Genomic DNA, 20,193 nt, shown 5'->3' with positions numbered 1-20,193 from the left:
CCTATTCTCTCAGTGGGCACGCTGGAGAAGCCAGACGGGCTGCTGTTCTGGCCGTGGCCACGGTGTTACAGTCCGTGCACGGACTGGTGGGACAGGCTGTTTCGGGGTCGCAAGGACGTTGGGCAAGTTGCGCGAAAGCTTCTATTGGCCAGTGGACAGGCAAGACGTGGAGCTGTTCGTTCACTGCAAAGATGCTTGCACGTCCCAGAACGAGCCGGAGTCAGTCTAGGGCGCCAGTGCAGCAGTACCAGGTGGAGGCCCCGGTATGGGTCTACTACCGCAGCCGGAAGAAGAGACTATCCCCCGAGTTTGTAATCCGTTGGAAGGGGCCGGCAGAGCTGCTCGACTGCATCTCCGATCATACCGAGTGCGGTTGCCTGAGTGGCCGAAGCCAGTCGTGCCGAACCGGGACCGGCTGACACTATTTGCTTCTGCGTTTGTGCGTCACCGTGACTGTAACCAGGGTATGTAATAATCACCTCGCCGTCTGCATGTGACTGAGTGGGTTTCTCCCCGGGTCATAGCGTCCGGTGCTTGTCCCAATAAAAGCGTCTGCTGAATGAAACGAACCTAACGAGCATTTTTTTTGTCTGTCATCATGGACCAAGTGCACGCCACTGTATATATCATCACTAACGTCGGAGGTTCTGGTACGGAACAACATTAGTGACGTACTTGCAACCAGAACCATCAATCAAGTTGTACAATCTGTCTTCGGTAGGCAACACAATCATGAATCCAAATGGCCAAGCCACCATGGATAGCATGCTTCTTAATCTTCTGTACGAGTATCCCATGAGTGGCCTTCTCGCATATCTCCCTAAAACCCACGTAGACATATTCTAACTCTCTACCTTCATCAATCATCTCCATCACCTTCTTGAAACCTTCAATACTGATACTAAGAAATGAGCTGCCTCGCACAAGGTTATACTGATGATCCCTAATTAGGCTATGCTTTTCCAAATGCTCATAAATACTATTTCTAAGAATCCTCTACATTAGTTTCCCTACCACTGACAATAAGATCCACCAATCTATTATTTCCAGATTAAAGCCATTTTCATTCCCGAACAAGGGACCAACATTCCTACACCCCCCCCCCCCACACCCAACAGCATCTTCCCTCAGGGTGTGAGAATAATGATACCCAACCAACACCTATGTATCGTCTCTAGGACAGCGCATTGCTTACTGTACTGTTTACTATTTATCTGCGCTCCCCATTACTACATACATTTATAATTATAATTTGCTAACTTATTTATAGTATACTTTGGTGTTTTGTATGCGTGTGATATATGTTGTGTGGATGCACCGCCGTTCGGAGGAACGTTGTTTCGTTTGGTTTTCTATATGTACACTCAAATGACAATAAACGAACTTCAAATTGAACTTGTACAAATATGTTGGTCATGGCGCCAGGAATCACCATTCTCACCTTTCTCTAGAATACTTCAATAGGCCCTGCAAACACTTCAAAATGGATGATTTTAAAGGGATTCCTAATCTCAAAATGTCCTGACAAATTAGCACGCTCCACTCTGGTCTCAGTACCCTCTAATTCTCTCCCCTTGGTAAAAACATGGGCAAAGTACACCTTAGGACTGAACGCACATAATCGCTCTCCAAAAGCATGCTTCCTGCTTTATCCGTGAATGGTTCTGTCCTCTGCCGAGTTATCTTTGTTTCTTAATGTATGTATCCGACTTGCCAAAATATGGCTCGTTCTCGTTCTCTCGTTCTCTCCCTCTCTCTCTCTCTCTCTCTCTCTCTCTCTCTCTCTCTCACTCACACACACACACACACACACACACACACACACACACACACACACACACACACTCACTCTCCTAATTTTCTTATTCAATTCTTTTCTGGCTTATTTATATTTTTTCAGTATCACTGTTCGATTTTATCTCCCTAAACCTTAATCATGCTTTCTTTATCTTCTTGACCAAATTTGCCACGTATGCCGCCATCCACTCTTCCCAAGAAGTTATATATTCCATTAAAATTGTGTATTTAATGCGTATCGGCTACCCTCAGAATTTAATCATTGCCCAACCTCTTCTCCCTTTGACATCCTTATGGAATGTGGTCCGTAGTTTGCCACGTTGTTCGAATTTGACAAATCCATCTCCTTTCTGTCTTCTGATCAGAAATGACCCGGATTACTACCCTAAATTAGGCATATCTGAGTTTTTTCACCGTAATGCTTTCTGTCTGGTCGAGTTCCTCCAGTATCTTGTGTTGCTTCATTCATATCCACGCACATTGCATGCGAAGTCACGAAACCACAATTGATAATAAATTTCGGCTCAGATTTTGTTACTACGGCTGGCATCAGATTCATGTTAACTACCAATGGTGAATAGAGGAAGTAACATAGAGAGACAGGGATGTGCTCAGTTTGTCTGCATCAATAGGAATAATCTTTAGTTATTCGTGGTGATGAACTGAATTGGTTTAGAGCATTTGCTGTGTCATAATGAACATTAGACTTTTAACGTATTTTTGTGAAGCTCTCTCCATATAACAGAGCAAAGATAAATACATTCAGTGCGATGGAAGGAAGCAATGAAGATCTTTCTCTAAATTTCTATCCGTACATTCACGTTAATGCGTCATATATTTTACCGATGTAATTATCGGATACAGTATAATGCATATCATTATCCAAGCTATAATCGTGGTGAATGTGCAGTCATTCTACATTATGCAAATGAGGCCAGGCTCTCGAGGCTTATAAAGTCTTTGCTTCTCCAGAAGGTTGCACAGACAGCCTGCGCTGATGTCTGGAACCTTCTCTGTTTAACAGGCTTTCAGGTCGTGAAGGAACAATGAATATTTTATATGTTTCGATATTTTTAACCTGGTTGCCGAGTAAGTGCAGTTCAGTTTTAGAGAGAATAATGGTTACTATTTTGCCGTTGCGTTGTTAAATCCCGTGCTGCTTCAGATATGCGATGATAAAATCTGTTTTCCTCCCTTCAGATGCCTTCAGTGCATGGGTAGAACAAACACCAAGAGAAGCAACGAAACAACCAGGCGAAACTCTGACCATCAACTGTGTTTTAAGAGATGCTGCCTGTGGCCTGTATAGCACATCATGGTTCATCCAAAGAAAGGGTCGATCGGATTGGGAAAGGCTATCTATTGGAGGACGATATGCGGAATCAGTCAACAAGCCAACAAAGTCCTTTTCCCTGCAGATCAGCAACCTAATCGTTGAAGACACGGCCACGTATTTTTGTAAAGCTCAAGACCACACTAACGCAGCTGAGCACACGCCAATTCAAAAAGATTGAAAATCTTGCACGCGAGAATCTCTGACTGCTTCGCTCTTCTGGAAACGAAAATTACTGAGCAGCAGTTGATTCCGCTGTAGAGCGAGTGTACATCAGTACTAAGTTGGCGACAGTCACAATGCCGCTTTTATCCAAGTGGACGCAGTTGGAGGTGCATCGTCAGTATTCTCCCAGAGTTATGTAAATGGAGACCTTATTGCTATTGAATCAACCACTGTGCCACTATATACTGTCACAGTGATCCAAAACACGGACTCTGCAATTCAAAAACCATCAATGCATTTGATAATTGGAGAAAAGTCAATGTTAACCCGGTCCTGAATTGTACAATGAAGATATATAATGTATAAAACTGTACACTATTTTCGAAGGATTATTGGTTATAAAAAAAGTTGTATAGAATAATGCTTTAGGAACTAGATTGTAATTTGCGCTGTGACCTCGGTTTCTTGTATTAAAGTAGAAGGAACCTTTCAGTACTAGTATCAATGACTGTGTGGATGGGTGTTGTCACAGTGATGAATCTTCAGTCCCGGTCATGCATAAATCGTCTCGGCGGTTATTAATGCCAAATTAATGCAAGATATTCCTTTAGGGACTAAAACTGCGTTCAGACAAACATTCTTTATCTCTGCCAGAGAATGGTACACAAAGCGCAGCCTTGCTCTATATGTTTGCATAATTGCAGTACATATGTGATCATCATATTAATAAGAAAGTCTTGATATTATCTACCTGGCTGAGAGCTATTATCGACGGGATTTAAACAGACCAGTGCAACCATTTCATTCATGTCCCCTACCATCGTATCATGGACGTATGTGATTATCTGACGGATTTATACGCTATTTTGAACAAGGAGGTTATTGTGCTCATGTGAACTGCTGTGCCAGTACTGTGCCACAGTAGTCTAATGCATAGCGCAAACCTCCGAGACTGTTTTTATTGTTTTAAGATCATTTATTTGTAAATGGGATTACAAAATATGCCTTTACGTTCATGGATATTACTCAACACCGTTTTTCAAACAATGTTACTTCTCCTTTAGGTTGAATTCTACCTACAGTCCTGGTACTCCTGTATTATTGTGGAAAGCCTCCGTCTACAATTCAGTTGCAATGATTACTTCTTGAATTGTACTGAATAGGAAGTTAATCATTGTGTTATTATTACCATGACGGAGCTGGCACAAAGCTGACTGTGATACCTGGTAAGTGATATTTTTTTTATTACATTTTGAGAAAGCACGTACTTTTCCCCGAGGTGAAGTATAATTATATTCTCGTTTAAATGATGCAAACCGAAAACAGCAATATGATAATGTTATTTTGGAGTATAAGCATTTCATTAGAACCACGTGTATTTACTAAGAACTCCAAAAGAATTTAAGCGCACGCCTTTCTCCTCGCAAGATAATACTTTCTCTCGTTTAAAAAAAAACTAAAATAAACTTGGAGCATTTTTACGAATTGAAGCTCACAAATTACCCTCGACCTGCTACACCCCACCCCCGTCCGACAATTACTTTAAAGTATTAGCTGCTGTATATATATAAGTGCGGGGTCCTCATATCTTGGCATATTTGAGTGTGGATTTACTCCCCAATGGTCGCAGACCCAAGCAGGAGAGAACGTTGAATATGAAATAGGTTTCAGTTCAGAAAGGGATCGATAGATTAATAACTTGATAATTCGAGGGGTTGTTAAAACATACACTCGTTGAGAAAAACCTTGTCATTTACCTGGAATAGAAGAAAAAAGTCTTCTATTTAGAAACACATATCAGGCTTTAACAAATCTTTACATCTGGAAGACCGGTTGATAGACAGGAGTTACAGGCTGGTGGTCACACCGGGGCCACGGGAGGCAGACAAGTGGGTAACTGTTAGGAAGGGGTAGTGGAAGCATCAGGTACTAGAGAGTACCCCGGCACGGAGTCCGGCCCTGTAGCTCAGAAGGGTAGGGAAAGGAAGAGGAGGGAAGTAGTAATAGAGGACTCTATAGTTAGGGGGTGAGATAGGCGATTCTGTGGACGCAGTTCAGAGACCCTGACGGTAGTTTTCCTCCCTGGTGCCAGGGTCCGGGATATTTCTGATCGTGTCCAAGATATCCTGAACTGGGAGGGTGAGGAGCCAGAGGTCGTGGTACATATAGGTACCAATGACATAGGTAGGAAAAGGGAAGAGGTCCTGAAAGGAGAATATAGAGAGTTAGGAAGGGAGTTGAGAAAAAGGACCGCAAAGGTAATAATCTCGGGATTACTGCCTGTGCTACGTGACAGTGAGAGTAGGAATGCAATGAGGTGGAGGATAAATGCGTGGCTGAGGGATTGGAGCAGGGGGCAGTGATTCAAGTTTTTGGATCATTGGGACCTCTTTTGGCGCAGGTGTGACCTGTACAAAAAGGACGGGTTACATTTGAATCCTAGGCGGACCAATATCCTGGCGGGGAGATTTGCGAGGGCTACTGAGGTGATTTTAAACTAGAAGGGTTGCGGGGTGGGAATCAAATTAAAGAGACTAGGAGAGAGGAGGTTAGTTCACAACAGGGTGATGGGAACAAGTGCAGAGAGACAGAGGTGTGTAAAATGAGGATAGAGGCAAAAAGTAGTAAGGTGAAAAGTAAAAGTGGCAGGCCGGCAAATCCAGGGCAAAAATCAAAAAGGGCCACCTTTCAACATAATTGTATAAGGGCTAAGAGTGTTGTAAAATCAAGCCTGAAGGCTTTGTGCGTCAATGCAAGGAGCATTCGTAACAAGGTGGATGAATTAAAAGTGCAGATTGTTATTAATGAATATGATATAGTTGGGATCACAGGGACATGGCTCCAGGGTGACCAAGGATGGGAGCTAAACATTCAGGGATATTCAATATTCAGGAGGGATAGACATGAAAGAAAAGGAGGTGGGGTAGCATTGCTGATTTGAGAGGAGATTAACGCAATAGGAAGGAAGGACATTAGCCGGGAGGATGTGGAATCGGTATGGGTAGAGCTGCGTAACACTAAGGCGCATAAAACGCTGGTGGGAGTTGTGTACAGGCCACCTAACAGTTGTAGTGAGGTTGGGGATGGCATTAAACAGGAAATTAGAAATGCGTGCAATACAGGATCAGCAGTTATAATGGGTGACTTCAATTTACATATAGATTGGGTGAACCAAATTGGTAAGGGTGCTGAGGAAGAGGATTTCTTGGAATGTATGCGGGATGTTTTTTTGAACCAACATGTCGAGGAACCAACTGGAGAGCAGGCTATTCTAGACTGGGTATTGAGCAATGAGGAAGGGTTAATTAGCAATCTTGTTGTGAGTGGCCCCTTGGGTAAGAGTGACCATAATATGGTGGAATTATTTATTAAGATGGAGAGTAACATAGTTAATTCAGAAACAATGGTTCTGAACTTAAAGAAAGGTAACTTTGAAGGTATGAGACGTGAATTAGCTCAGATAGACTTAAAGAGTTGACGGTGGATATGCAATGGCAAGCTTTTAAAGATCGCATGGATGAACTACAACAATTGTTCATCCCAGTCTGGCAAAATATTAAATCAGGGAAGGTAGTGCATGCGTGGCTGACAAGGGAAATTAGGGGTAGTATCAATTCCAAAGAAGAAGCATTCAAATTAGCCAGAAAAAGAGGCTCACCTGAGGACTGGGAGAAATTCAGAGTCCAGCAGAGGAGGACAAAGGGCTTAATTAGGAAAGGGAAAAAAAGCTTATGAGAGAAAACTAGCCAGGAAGATAAAAACTGACTGTAAAAGCTTTTATAGATATGTGAAAAAAAAGGTTGGTTTAGACAAATGTAGGTCCCCTACAGACAGAAAGAGGTGAATTGATTATGGGGAACAAGGACATGGCAGACCAATTGAATAACTACTTTGGTTCTGTCTTCACTAAGAAGGACAAAAATAATCTTCCGGAAATAGTAGGGGACAGAGGGTCTAGTGAGATGGAGGAACTGAGGGAAATACATGTTAGTAGGGAAGTGGTGTTAGGTAAATTGAAGGGATTAAAGGCAGATAAATCCCCAGGGCCAGATGGTCTGCATACCAGAGTGTTTTAGGAAGTAGCCCAAGAAATAGTGGATGCATTAGTAATAATTTTTCAAAACTCTTTAGATTCTGGACTAGTTCCTGAGGATTGAAGGGTGGCTAATGTAACCCCGCTTTTTAAAAAAAAAAACGAGGGGGAGAGAAACCGGGGAATTATAGCCCGGGTAGCCGAATATCAGTGGTGGAGAAAATGCTAGAGTCAGTTATCAAAGATGTGATAACAGCACATTTGGAAAGTGGTGAAATCATCGGACAAAGTCAGCATGGATTTGTGAAAGGAAAATCTGACGAATCTCATAGAATTTTTTGTGAATGTAACGAGGAGAGTGGATAGGGGATAACCAGTGGAGGTGGTATATTTGGATTTTCAAAAGGCTTTTGATAAGGTCCCACACAGGAGATTAATGTGCAAACTTAAAGCACACGGTATTGGGGGTAAGGTATTGATGCGGATAGAGAATTGGTTGGCAGAGAGGAAGCAAAAAGTGGGAATAAACGGGACCTTTTCAGAATGGCACGCAGTGGGGTACCACAAGGCTCAGTGCTGGGACCCCAGTTGTTTACAGTATATATTGGTGACTTAGAAGAGGGAATTAAATGCAGCATCTCCAAGTTTGCGGATGACACGAAGCTGGGTGGCAGTGTTAGCTGTGAGGAGGATGCAAAGAGGATGCAGAGTGACTTGGATAGGTTAGGTGAGTGGGCAAATTCATGGCAGATGGAATTTAATGTGGAGAAATGTGAGGTTATCCCCTTTGGTGGCAAAAACAGGAAAACAGATTATTATCTGAATGGTTGACGATTAGAAAAGTGGTGGTGCAAGGATACCAGGGTGTCATTATACACCAGTCATTGAAGGTGGGCATGCAGGTACAGCAGGCGGTGAAAAAGGCGAATGGTATGCTAGCATTCATAGCAAGAGGATTCGAGTACAGGAGCAGGGAGGTACTACTGCAATTGTACGGCCCTTGGTGAGACCACAGCTGGAGTATTGTGTGCAATTTTGGTCCCCTAATCTGAGGAAAGGCATTTTTGCCATAAAGGGAGTACAAAGAAGGTTCACCAGATTGATTCCTGGGATGGCAGGGCTTTCATATGATGAAAGACTGGATCGACTTGGCTTATACTCGTTGGAATTTAGAAGATTGAGGGGGGATCTGATTGAAACGCGTAAAATCCTAAAGTGATTGGACAGTCTAGATCAGGAAGATTATTCCCGATGTTGGGGAAGTCCAGAACGAGGGGTCACAGTTTGAGAATAAAGGGGAAGCCTTTTAGAACGGAGATTAGGAAAAACTTCTTCACACAGAGAGTGGTGAATCTGTGGAATCCTCTGCCACAGGAAACAGTTGAGGCCAGTTCATTGGCTATATTTAAGAGGGCGTTAGATATGGCCCTTGTGGCCCACCTCCCCCTCGTACCCCATCTGTTTATAAAAATAAGTAACAGACATTCTTTCTCTCACTCTCCTTTTTCTCCCTCTGTCCCTCCGAATATATCCCTTGCCCATCCTCTGGGTCCCCCCGCCCTTGTCTTTCTTCCCGGACCTCCTGTCCCATGATCCTCTCGTATCCCTTTTGCCTATCACCTGTCCAGCTCTTGGCTCCATCCCTCCCCCTCCTGTCTTCTCCTATCATTTTGGATCTCCGCCTCCCCCTCCAACTTTCAAATCCCTTACTCACTCTTCCTTCAGTTAGTCCTGACGAAGGGTCTCGGCCTGAAATGTCGACTGCACCTCTTCCTATAGATGCTGCCTGGCCTGCTGCGTTTACCAGCAACTTTTATGTGTGTTGCTTGAATTTCCAGCATCTGCAGAATTCCTGTTGTTCAGGATTACATCCTTGTTTTATATTCTAGTCCTCTTGAGATGCATGCTAACATCGCATTTCCTTCCTCACCATAGATTCAACCTTGAAATTTAATCTTTAGGGAATTCTAAACAGGCACTCCCAAGTCACTTGGCGCCAACATTTTCTTTTGTATTTTCTCCCCATTTATTTCTTCTATCAAGGTGTATGACCATGCACTTCCCGACACTGTATTCTAACTGCCATTTATTTTTTGGCCGATTCTCCTGATATATCTAGGGCCGCTCTGTGGCCTTTCTATTTCCTCAAAACTACCTGCCCCTCTACCTATCTTCTTATCATCTGCAAACATTTCAACAATCCTATCAATTACATCATTCAAATCATTGACATATAACGTACAAATGACTCGATCCCAACACAGATCCCTGTGGAACACTACTAGTCACCGGCAGCCAAACAGAAAAGGCTCGCTTTTCTTCCTGCTAAGCGGCCACTGCTTCCATGCTAGAATTTACCTGTAGTTCCATGGGCTCGTAGCATATTCAGCAGACTCATGTGTGGCACCTCGTCAAAGGCCTTCTGAAAATTCAAGTACACAACGTCAATCCGTCATCGAACCGGGCACTGCAAATTGTCTCCCGTAATGTAAAAATGGATCTTTAATTGGAAGGGTGGACTCGGAGAATTAAAGTGGAATTATGATCACTGTTATCGGCAGTCACTGTCAACCTGCCATTGTTGATTTCCACATTCAGTGCACTTCAACAATCATCAACAGCAACTTGCAGTTTGAGAAAAATGGAAAGGTGCTGAAGTTGAAAGATAACTTTTGTCCCGTTCAGGTAAACCTAGTCGAAAATTGTGCAGACTCTAACATACGATATTCTGTAAAATGGACAGACTGGTGACGTTTCAGATGCGATTACCATTTAACAAGCCTACATTACTCATGTTTTTGCTGCGACTAATACATATCATCATCATTATCATCATCAAATTTCAAAGTACATATACATCATCATACACAACCCTGAAATTAATTTTCTTGCGGACATTCACAGCAAATACAACGAAACACAATAGAATCAACGAAAACCCGCGCACATTAAGACGAACCACCAAAGGGCAAAAGACAAACTGTGCAAATCGAACAGAAAAAAAACCAAATAAAATAAATAAACAATAAATATTGTAAACATGAGATGAACATTTTTTTTAAACTGAGCCCATATGTTCTGGAAACAGTTCAATGTCAGGGGGAACGAAATTGAATGAAGGTATTCCTTCCAGTTCAAGAACCTGATGTTGAAGGGGTCATATTTGTTTCCGATCCAATTAGTTTGTGTAACCAGGCTTTTGTATCTCCTTCCTGATGGCGGCAGCGAGAAGAGAGCGTGGCCGGGAACCTAAGGGTCCTTGAAGATAAATGCTGTAATCCTGCCACAGCGCTGTGTATAGATAGGCTTAATAGCGGGGAAGGTTGTATTCGTCATGAACTGTGCTGTATTCACGACCACTTTTTGTAGGCTGTCTGTTCAAGGGCATTGATATTTCCATATCAGACCTGAATCCAACCAGTCAGTAAACACTCCACCGCACATCTATGTAAGTTTGTCAAAGTTTTCGATGACATGCCGGATCTTTTCAAACCTTTAAGAGAGTAGTTGTGCTGCTGTGCTTTCCTTCTAAGAGCACTTACCAGCTGGACTCTGGATAGATCCTCTGAAATGATAACGCAGAGGAATTTGAAGTTGCTAACTCTCCCGACCTCTGACCTCTAGATGAGGACCTGCAGATGGAGCCGCGGTTTTCTCCTCCTGTAGTTAATAATCAACTCCTTGGTCTTGCTGACATTGAGTGAGAGATGTTATTCTGACAGCTAGATTTTCAATTTCTCTCCTCTAGTTGATTCGTACGGCCAACGGCAGCTTTGATACGACAAAGAGTAATTAGGCGGAACTTCAAAGTACCATTCAAGGTATAAAAAAAACACCGTAATCTGTGATCCATTATACTGAAGGAAATATCTCAGCTTCAGTCATCCCTTCAGCCAAAAGGTAGCTCTTGACATGTAGAGATTCTTATGATGCAAAGAATATTGTAGTTGTCTTATGCCTTACAGGTTGTCAGAAGAGGAACGTAAAATTGATCCAATCATTTCAAGACTTTTGTTTTTGTTAATTTTAGCAAAACAACCGACCCCGCCAAACATCAATCTTGTATATTCTGCAACTACTGAACAAAAAGCACGGGGGTTTGTGGAATTGATTTGTCTCATGAGCGAATACCTACCTGAAAACATCGCAGTGACCTGGCAGAAAAACGGACAAGCCGTACAGTCCGGCTTTACCACCACTTCTTCCACTGAAAGCTCAAGCGAAACGTTTACCTCAGCAAGTGTGCTCAAAGTGCCTGTGAACGAATGGGCCAGTGGTGCTGTGTACTCGTGCCAAGTATCCCACTCTGCAACCAGCAGCAACATCCACAAAGAAATACGAGCTGAGTCAGGTAAGAAGCAGTTCCCAGTCCATAGATGCAGTATTTCCACTTTCATCCTCAGTATTTCCTTTGGTGGGCCGTAATCATCTACGGACAGGATTTTAAAATAACCAGACTACTAAAGTTCAGCATCAAGTTCGGGTAAGGGACAGATAAGAGTGTGATTCGGAATGTTTAGGCAGCAAACATTAAATATCAGTGGTAAGAATTGTAAGGAAATCTTGCGAAGTATAGTCAGAAGACGTCAGAGCACATCACTGAATGTTGATTCCTGATCATGTTAATGCATCGAATAGTATTTGTATATCTGAAATGGTTCTAAGGAATCCGGACATCTTAAAAGTTGAGCACAGGAAAGGGGCGGTAAAAAAATCTTCCGTGATCATCTTTAACTTTCTATTTTAACAGCACATTAATTTCTACTGATGTGTTATATCTGTGACTGGTATCAGCATGCAATAGTGAAAATTTTGGAAAAGAAACAAATGAAAGGAATAAAGTAGTCGAGGCAACTAGGGACTTACCGGACAGTTAAACCTTGTGCTAAACTGGTCCTTCATTCTTGCATAAATAGATCGAACACTGCATATGTATTTAGCACTTATTTCCATTTAACGTTCACTTACATCTTCTAGCTTCCTGTGTTGTGTCCTCCTTCAGTCAATCTCTCTGTCTCGCTGCATCCCATTGACTGTTCTGCAACAAGCCACTGTCCCCTCCCCACGCCGGTGTTTTATCACTGTCGTACTTTCCGGGGATATCCGGCTGTATCTCTCCCTCTATCCTTCGCCACACTTATTTGTGAATGACGATATGTTATTCATTTTCAACCGTTTCCTTTCTTTTCAGTATAGAAGAATAGCATCTGACTCAAGGGGTCACGATAAGACGACTTATGCATGATTAAAAATGAACAAATTCCACCTTAAGTTCTTAACATGTAGCGGATTATTACTAAATTGAAATCTTTGCTAAACTTCAGATTCGTCATGAGTCCTATCAATTATGTCTTCTAGAATTCGCATTATTTCTCAGAGATCCTACCGTTGAAGAAATGTGGATAAACAAAACTGCCACACTGGTGTGTGAAGTGATCGCTACAACTCCAGCTGAGGTTTCCATCTCTTGGACAGTGGGTCGGAAGGAAAGAGCTGATGGTGTTCAAACAGAACAAGCAGCAAAGATCGGGAGTCAGTACTTGACAGTCGGCCGTTTGACCAGCAGCGTGGCCGAGTGGGACAGCGGGGTAGAATACTCCTGCTCGGTGCAGGACAATCAATCAGCTGCTCCCCTATCAAAAAGGACACGAAACGCAAAAGGTAGGTGCAATAACAACAATTGAAATGCAAAGCAGTGTAGATGCAGAAAGAGGAACAGAAACTGCCGGATGCCAGGCAGCAGTATTCAGAGGTAAACAGGCATGGTGGTGAACTAGTTGCCCTCTGCTAGAGTCATAATGCATCATCTTATACAAGGGAAGACAGGTTTTCCGAAAGTGGTGTACCGATAGCGTTCCGCCCAAGATTTCGTCGCATGAAATGTTGAAGTCATAGGACCCGACAGCATTGGAATAGACCCTTCGGTCGACAGAAACCAAGCCCGCTTCAGCACTCATTCAGCGAATTTCGCTTTGGTCTATTTTATTGTTTCTTAGCTTCAACAACTCCTTGCAGATTTTAGTCTACATTAAGAGTAAGTTATGGTGGTCGACGCGGCTAGCACTGGCATGATGTTCGATATGGAAATCGGAGAACCTAAAACAAAACGCTCATCCGTATAAATCCTATAAACTCCAGTACAGCAGGTGAAGACCGAAATCAAAGTTTCTGGAGACTTGCAGCAGGCATTCTAATAGTTGTATCCTTGTACTACCCCTCTAAAAAGTTGTAGTTATAAAATGATGCACAGAAATTCATTTGGCTCTCTGACCCCAATGTTCAAAGATGTTTCACATCTACCTCAATCCAATTTTCAGCAAAAGAAAAATAAATTCTTTCAATGTCTTTCCTATTTCAGTGATCGACTAAATGTTTGCCAAATGCAGTGACCTTAAGGTACCCTCTAAAGCTCCTTCCACTTAACTTAAACACATACTCTGTTTGAATTTCATAGTCTACACATACGAATGCTGTTGTCTACTTAGCCTACCCGCGTTGCTGATAATTTTGCGTGGCGTTGTCGGGTCACTACTCAGTTTCTTTCACTCCAGAAAATAACAAGCCCAACGATTCTAATTACTCCCCATAACTGATGTTCTCCAGTCCAGTTAACATACGGTTGAATCTCTTAGGCATTCTTTCCAGCGCAATGCCATTTACCTTACAACGAGGCGACTAGACATTTCAAAATCGAGTGCAGCAGTGTTTAGTAAAGTTGAAACAGAGCGTCCTAAATTTCATCTGCTAATCCTACCCTGTGAAAGCAAGTATGCCGTCTTCTTTTGTCAACATACCAACTACCGGTGCTGCCACTTTCAGGGAACTATGGACTTAAATCCCAGTATCTCTCTGTTCATAAATGTTCCTTAATAATGAGCTTTTTTTTTCAATTCACGGGATACCCCGTTCTTCAGTTCCCAAACTGTACCGACACGCATTTGTCCATCTGCTGCCGCACAATCTAACATTGTATTTGATCAGTATTGCCGCAGCTTTGGGCACCCGTCATGGCGATTCAAAACACCACAAAGTTTGGTCTTACGCATTAGCACAGAAATCTTATTTTCTATATGCACATACAAATTGTTATATCACAAACAACAAAGCTCTTAGGACAGTGGTACGCGCTCGTGATGCACTGCCAAGTAGAAAGTTATCATCACCATTACCCTTAGGGGCTCACCACGGACTCTTACACAACTTGACCAGCGCATAGTTAGGAAACTAGTCAAATGCAAAAAGAGCCACTGTTTCCTTCATCGCAGATCCTACAATTCTTGCTGTGGCTTTGCACCGTTTCGCTTCAACCATATTTGGGAAAAACAATTTTTGGAGATTAACACTGGTTGACCTTCTCTTGCAGCCAAAGCCGTGGAACCAAGGGTACGTCTCTTGCCCCCGTCTCCAGAGGAGATTCAAACTGCGGGTATCGCTACGCTTACATGCACGATAACGGGATTCTACCCCGATAACATAACCGTTTTGTGGCAGAAGGACGGAGCCGCATTCTACTCGAACGCTACCAGCTTCCCCACTGCACTTCAACAGGACATGACCTTCAACACCAGAAGCCTCCTTTACTTGACTTCAGCCGAGTGGAAGAAGGACGCAACATACTCCTGTGTCGTCACGCACCCACCTTCACAATCTACTGTGAAAGCAAACATCAACCCTCCGAAAAGTAAGTACAATTTGTCAAAAGGCTAACATCCATTCCGTGCTTTACATCCTAGTCAAGAGATAAAAATACAACAAAGCTCGGCAATGAGCAGATTGAAACGATTATTACTGTAGTACTGTATTAGTAATCAGACCTCTCCGACGTGCGATACAATAACACATGTGAGATTCAACTAAAATTAGTGTTATATATTCGGATCTCTGTTGAACATGCGGAGACAAACTGAAGTATAATGTTAAAATGCCTCACCAATAGGATCTCAATAGGGCAAAGCTGGAAGAACGTGGATAAATATTAATTGATGAATGACACAATAAACGGAGCCATTCTTGGCGGTTCTAATTATACTCTAAGATCATACACCAATCGACCACACTTGTAAGCAAACTTATATAAGGTCGAGTGCAATATGATCAATAGATAAGAATTAGCATACTAATAACTCGCAAGTGATAGAGTGGTGCTTTAGTGATGAGACTCCGACATGACCGGCGGGAATAATTGGGTGAGAAACATTCTCTGTAAGAAGTTGTACATTCTCCCGTGGAATACGTGGGTTTCCTCCTGGTACTCCGGTTTCCTTCCACAGTCTAAAGACGTACCGGGTAGTAGGTTTGTTGGTTATTCTGAATTGTCCAGTGATTAGGCCAGGGTTATATCGGACGTTGCTGGCTGTGCGGCCCGAATGGCCGGAAGGGCCTATTCTGCGTATATCTCAAAATAAGAAACTAGATAGATAGATAGATAGATAGATAGATAGATAGATACATCTTCCATGGAACAGGAAAATAGATATGCCTCTCGGTGCGGAGAGTGAATCCACATTTATGGCCAGTTTATTTTTATCTCGCATGGTGTTGATGATGCTCGGTCCTGATCTCACAGCAACGCACAATGCCATCTGCGAATATCTACAAGGACGGTTCATTCCACGCTGGAGGGAGTTCAGACTATAGCCGATTTTACGGAAAAACTGACATGTAGTTTACAGGAAGATGCAAAGCAAAACTAGTTGCGTGAATCGTTTGGACAATTATATCTCCTTATACAGCGAAATACAATACATTTACTTAGTGATACAACGCGGAGCAGGCCATTCCAGCCGTTCGAGGCACGCCGCCCCAGCAGCTGCACAATCCCGATTAACCCTAATCTAATCACAAGACAATTTACAATGACTAATTAACCTACCGGGTCGGTCTTTTGACTGTGTGAGGAAAGCAGAGCATCCGGGAAAACCAATGCATTCCACCGGGAGGACTTACAGACCTCCTGTGAATGGCATAGGCATTGAACTCCGAACTCCAGAACGTTCCGACCTGTAATAACTTCGCTCTACCTTTGCGCTACCTTAGCATTGTGCAGTCGGTTGGCAATGGTTGGAGCCATACATTGCCCCAAAGGAAATGATGAAAATCATTGTGCAGGCACAAGGACATCATCGTATTAGATTGTCAGGGCAGTTTTTAAATACGCTTTCGGAATTTCATGAATTTTAACTCCTTCCCATGATAATGGCAGATGATTGCTTATGAATGCATATTGCTCAACTCTCATCACAACTCCTTATCAAATGAAGCTGTCCACGTATTGTTGCGGGAAGATCTATGTGGCAAGTGGAAGTGAAATTTCTATGACATTAGTTCCAGACAATATTTAAAAGAAACTGTAACAACCTGCGCTAGATATTCAATGCTTTACGTAAAATAACATGCTGACAACTACGACCCCCAACATTCCTCAGTCTCCGACTATTCATAGAATACACTATCGTTCTATTCATTTCTCCTAAGTCAGTATCCTCACGTTTTCCACCAATTAGCTAAGTTTTAGCAATTTATTTTCTTGTCCATATCCCACCAAATTTTCCAGGAAGCCTTCTCAGAGATCACGGTGCCGCCCAGCTTGTTTTCCCAGCAAATAGACATATTACAGTATATGCAACGGTAATATCATTGAAATAGATTAAGAGCAGCTGTGTCCCCAGTACCGGTCGCTACTTTTACGACCGTAAACCCTTATTTCATTCGCTTCTGGTAGATGGTTGCCGTAAGGTTTAACATGTACAAAATAGACTGCATTTATTCACCTGAGCTACTCTGACAGTACTTCCCAAACACAAGATATCGTTATGACCAGGGGCGTCAAATACACGGGTATTTTTCTTCTTCCATGCACACCACATGCTGACTTGGAAATGCCGTATAGTCCCTTCCCTTCAGTTTCGATGGGTTACATCCTGTAACTCAACTCACTACTCAAAATGAGTGCACATCATGCTTCACCAGAAGCATTAAAATAGTTCAAGAAAGTAGCACACATTCTCGAGGCTCAGCATGCATGACAGGTAAATCATGAACTTGCCAGCTGCATCGAAACGAAATAAAAGTAATAAAAAAATACTAAAGGCCTGTACACATTTGCAAGTGAATTATTCTGCCAAATTTTTACTGTATTTTAATAGCTCTGTTTAATTCTGTTTCTGGAATGCGTTGGGAAATAAATATTGCAGTTGTCGGTTCATACATTGCAGTAGACTTCTGTAATTTTCAGGATCAATTATGTGGCAAGAGTTCGCTGCGAATACATGTTTCTATTATATTTTGTGGCACGTGGTAACCTACAGAGACAGTGTTTCATTTTACTGCCAAGTTTTCCTATTTCTAGTGGAGTCGTTCCAACAAAATATGATGGAAAGTATTGAGGAGATAGCAGTCAGTTCTGGGTTCATAAATTGTTGCTTGTATTGAATGCTAACCACACAGCAGCGCTCTCATTAGAATTCATGGGTATTTTATATTTTGTTTCCTTATTTTGAACAGCATTCTACTCTGTCCGTAATGGGAAAAAAATAGCAAACTTTGTAGTTTTTATTGAGTATAGCTTTACGCTTATTTAGCTTATTCAGTCAATTTGTTTCAACATCACAATAGAAACTGGAAGACAAACGTTTTGCTTATTTTATGTGAATCCCTTCCAACGCAGCCACGTTCAGGCCAATGAGCCACGTTTTCCCTCAGTATTTTGTTGATCTGAGGGTGAACGTTTGCATTCCCGAATGTAGTCAGGGTTAAATTCGTGTTAATGTAATCTTTGCGCTATGTTATAAATAAACGGGAGGACCATTTAGGATATCATTCAAAGAAATCAGAGGAATCAAGCTGATAAGGCAGAAAGAGCGGTATTAGCGAAGCAAAAGAAAAAAAAAACACTGAGAAATGCAGAGTAACTGGGATTATGAGCGACTGTGACCTGATTACAGTTGTAATAATCCACATCTTTAATATCATAAAATGAAAATAACCATTCCCACTTTTTTGCCAGAAGACTGCCATGAGGCTGATATTAATGTCATCATAAAAAAGCCTTCCTTTCAAGAGATTTGGACGCTTCAGAGAGCGACAATTATGTGCGAAGTGGTTTACACAGATTTACAGAATGTCACAGTCTCTTGGCGAGTAAATGGCAGCCGGAGAATCAACGGAGTAAAGACACACGGTCCAGAGTGGAGGGGAAGTAAATCCGTCATCGTCACCAAACTGAAGGTCAATGTAGAGGAATGGAACGCTGGAACCGAATACCTGTGCTTCGTAGAAGGCCGTGATTTGCCAACACCACTGACAATGGCCACCAAAAAAACCAAGGGTAAGTGCAATTAAACTCCGTGTTGAGGTCACATAGTTCATTAAATAAACTGTTGGACAGTGACATTCATGAACCAGTCAATTGAATAGTAAATAAAAGCTCCTCTAATCTGGAGGATTACGGAGTAATCTGCAAATCATAGACGAAACTAATTTAACATATATTTTCCTATTCCAGTTACTGAAGTGCACCGTCCGAAAGTCTACCTCTTTTACCCATCAGCTGAGGAGATTCAAGCCGAGGAAGCAGCTACCCTAATTTGCCTTGCAACCGGTTTTCATCCGGAAGATATATACGTCGGCTGGATGGCCAATGACACTCTTTTACCTTCCGGAAACTCCATCCAATTTAACAGCGATAAAGAAAACGGCTCTAACTCGGTTACTAGCAAACTGAGGATCAGCGCAGAAGATTGGGAGAAGGGAACCACCTATAGTTGTTTGGTTGGACATCCGTCGTTACCAACAAATTTAGTCAGAAGTATTAATAAATACCACGTTAAACCTACTTTAGTTAACGTGTCACTCGTACTAACTGACAGCTTTACATCGTGCGTCTAATTATGCTTGACTCAATGACTAATACTTTGGAAGTGTTTCTTGCTTACTGCGTAGCTGTTTGAGTTTCCGTTTTACTGATTTACAAAAGACCACGCATAGCATTCACTCTTCAGATTATCCCACCACAAGTGAAATATTCCATTAATCTCATCAGTTCGATAATGTTGTGATGAGCTCGCGAGAACATTAGAACGTTTTTAACTTTACAGTGATTCTGTAAGTATAGTACTTCGCAGATGTTAGTATGTTACGGAATCGATAGCAGATAGCGATTTATTCTGTATGCCACATTACATTGAAATAAATTCAGCATGAAAACCTCTTAGCTTCCAGGTGTGTTCTCTTATCTTTGCAACTAAGAGTAAACCATGATTTGGCTTTATATATTAGCTTCATTAATATATCTGGTATACTTCTATACTTTCCTTCTGACATATTGCAAATATGGCAGGGTGACGGGAGAGGCAACAAAGTAGGGGAAATTACTGAGGTTATTCAGATCCTAGCTCTTCGTGGAGATTATATTCGAGATCTAGTTTGACGGATGGACTCATTCGTGCATCTGTACCTCTCATCTGAACTTTGAAAGGAAAAGGTCCATAGACAACAGCTCGGAATAAGGATGAGGATCAAGTTTATTTTCATGTACATATGTCGTGAATTTTATTGTTTTGCGGCATCAGCATAATGCAATACATAAAACGCTTTAAAATTACAATAAGAAAGCGATACAAGAGAGCAAAGCGAGCGAGCTATGTTCATGAGTTCACGGATTGTTTAGAATCTGTTGGTGAAGGGAAAAGAAATCTGTTCCGAAAATCTTTTGTGCGTGCCTTCGTGCCTCTGTATCCCTGGTGACAGTAATGGAAAGAGGTGTCCTGGGTGGTGGGAGTGGGATCCCTTAATGACAGTTGCCAATTTTTTGCGACATCGGTTTTTGACGATGTTCTCAATGTTGGGGAGTCAGGTGCCCATGAAG

General features: G+C 42.2%; 1 gene segment (V, D, J or C); it reads left to right on the top strand.

Moving 5' to 3' along the window:
• Nucleotides 1-2,784: 2,784 nt before the first annotated feature.
• LOC134353272 (Ig heavy chain C region-like) lies at nucleotides 2,785-19,534 on the top strand. The segment is given in 8 exon segments: nucleotides 2,785-2,886; nucleotides 2,998-4,128; nucleotides 4,360-4,521; nucleotides 11,359-11,679; nucleotides 12,687-12,989; nucleotides 14,692-15,009; nucleotides 18,334-18,654; nucleotides 18,832-19,534. Coding segments are annotated over 5 exon segments (1,557 nt in total).
• Nucleotides 19,535-20,193: the final 659 nt, after the last annotated feature.

The sequence above is a fragment of the Mobula hypostoma genome, chromosome 10 (genome assembly GCF_963921235.1).
Source record: "Mobula hypostoma chromosome 10, sMobHyp1.1, whole genome shotgun sequence".
Classification (NCBI taxonomy): Eukaryota; Metazoa; Chordata; class Chondrichthyes; order Myliobatiformes; family Myliobatidae; genus Mobula; species Mobula hypostoma.
The sequence above is the reverse complement of the archived record's forward strand: the minus strand, read 5'-3'. Positions and strand labels throughout refer to the sequence as shown.